The sequence below is a fragment of the Malurus melanocephalus genome, unplaced genomic scaffold, assembly GCF_030028575.1.
Source record: "Malurus melanocephalus ecotype Western Australia unplaced genomic scaffold, MMel_1.1 scaffold_123, whole genome shotgun sequence".
NCBI lineage: Eukaryota > Metazoa > Chordata > Aves > Passeriformes > Maluridae > Malurus > Malurus melanocephalus.
This window is the reverse complement of record NW_026623355.1, coordinates 1,668,224-1,669,646: the sequence shown is the minus strand read 5'-3', so window position 1 is coordinate 1,669,646 and position 1,423 is coordinate 1,668,224. Positions and strand designations below refer to the sequence as shown.

At 37.4% G+C, this 1,423-nt stretch overlaps 1 protein-coding gene across 1 annotated transcript in view; it reads left to right on the top strand.

The window, feature by feature from the left end:
- Nucleotides 1–1,423, top strand: part of SLC26A7 (solute carrier family 26 member 7) — a 65,791-nt gene that overhangs the window by 31,120 nt on the left and 33,248 nt on the right. The window contains exon 5 of the mRNA XM_057370363.1: nucleotides 193–345. Within this exon, the coding sequence (XP_057226346.1) occupies nucleotides 193–345 (153 nt within the window). The remainder of the gene's footprint in view (nucleotides 1–192; nucleotides 346–1,423) is intronic.

Sequence of the window (1,423 nt, the reverse complement as noted above, 5' to 3'; positions counted from 1 at the left end):
TAGGAATAATAAACTGGTAATTGTCTTCCTTGTAAAACCAAAAGTACAGGCAAAAAACTTGTCCAATGACTCAGGTCCTGCAGTATTGATTAAGCTCTCACTGGTTTTTTGCCCACAGTTGTGAGAAGATGCCATGCTATGTGATCCAGAGCAATTTTTTGATCTGTGGTTGTTTTTTGCTGTTCACTGTAGATTTATGCCTACGTGATTGAGAATATCAGATCAGTTCAGCTAGAAGCATTACTTCTCTCCTTGSTGAGCATTGTGGTGCTTGTTGTTGTTAAAGAACTGAATGAGAAATTTCAGAGAAACATTAAAGTTGTCCTTCCCATCGATCTACTTCTGGTAAGTACAAAATTATATATCAGGCTTTTTCTTACAGAGCTTTCAGTGGCTCAAGCAATCTGCTGAAGTTTACTGTACTGTCTGTAGCTACCCACACCCACACCTGCTGCTCATTAAATGGACAGCTGATTTTCATGGCTGTAAGTTAATTGTAAGAACAGGAAACAGTTTGGCTGAATGGTTAAGAAAGAAGTGACATACGCTCCCAATTTGTATAATATTTTTCATATGTTTACTACTTTTTACATAATCACAAGATCATGGAGGCTAGAATGTTAAAGTGTAAGAAGTTTCAAATAGAAAATGAAAAGTAACTAGCTCATTCTAACTCCAGACATGTCTTGTGCTGGGTAGTTGTAGCTTAGATGCTGCTTGTTATTTACCTACAACAAAGTTAAATAGTTATGCTATTGCTTTCTACCATTCTCCTAACAGTTTTCCTTTAACATGGTATAGACTGAATTAAAATTAGCAATTGCATTATAAACCCCTGCCTTAAGGTTTAAGATGTAGTCAAATGATCAGCACCATATCAGCATTAGAAGGTTTCTGGTTTTCTCTAAACCTCTAAAAGAAAATACAGAATATGAAGGACTGGTGGTTTTCAGGGTGTATTATCACAATTACTCTTCTTTTACTGGAAAAAAATATTTACGAGGGTAAAATGCTGGAAAAGGAGGTAGTGTGGTCCTGGTCTTTGTGTTACCTTTTTAAGAATATTGGATAAAATGTACCAACAAACTAAGGATTGYGGACTGGAACCCATACCTGTTCTATCTGGACTGTGTGTTCATCTCATAAGAAATACAGGAAATGAGTTTGAACCTCCACAGGCTCAGAGAACACCAGCTGAATCAGACCACTCAGGARCACCTCAATTATGAACTACTTTAAGCTGCTCCCATGAATGGCAGTGCTCTGGGGCATGTGCTGAATAGAGAGACCTTGGACACTGATTGGCAAAGTTCCTGAGGCTTTGMAGAGAGTCATGCAAATCTCTTTCATTAACACAGAATGTATAAACTGCACTATGGTCTCATTCCATTATCTGTCCAAATCATAGTTTCTTTTGACTCTT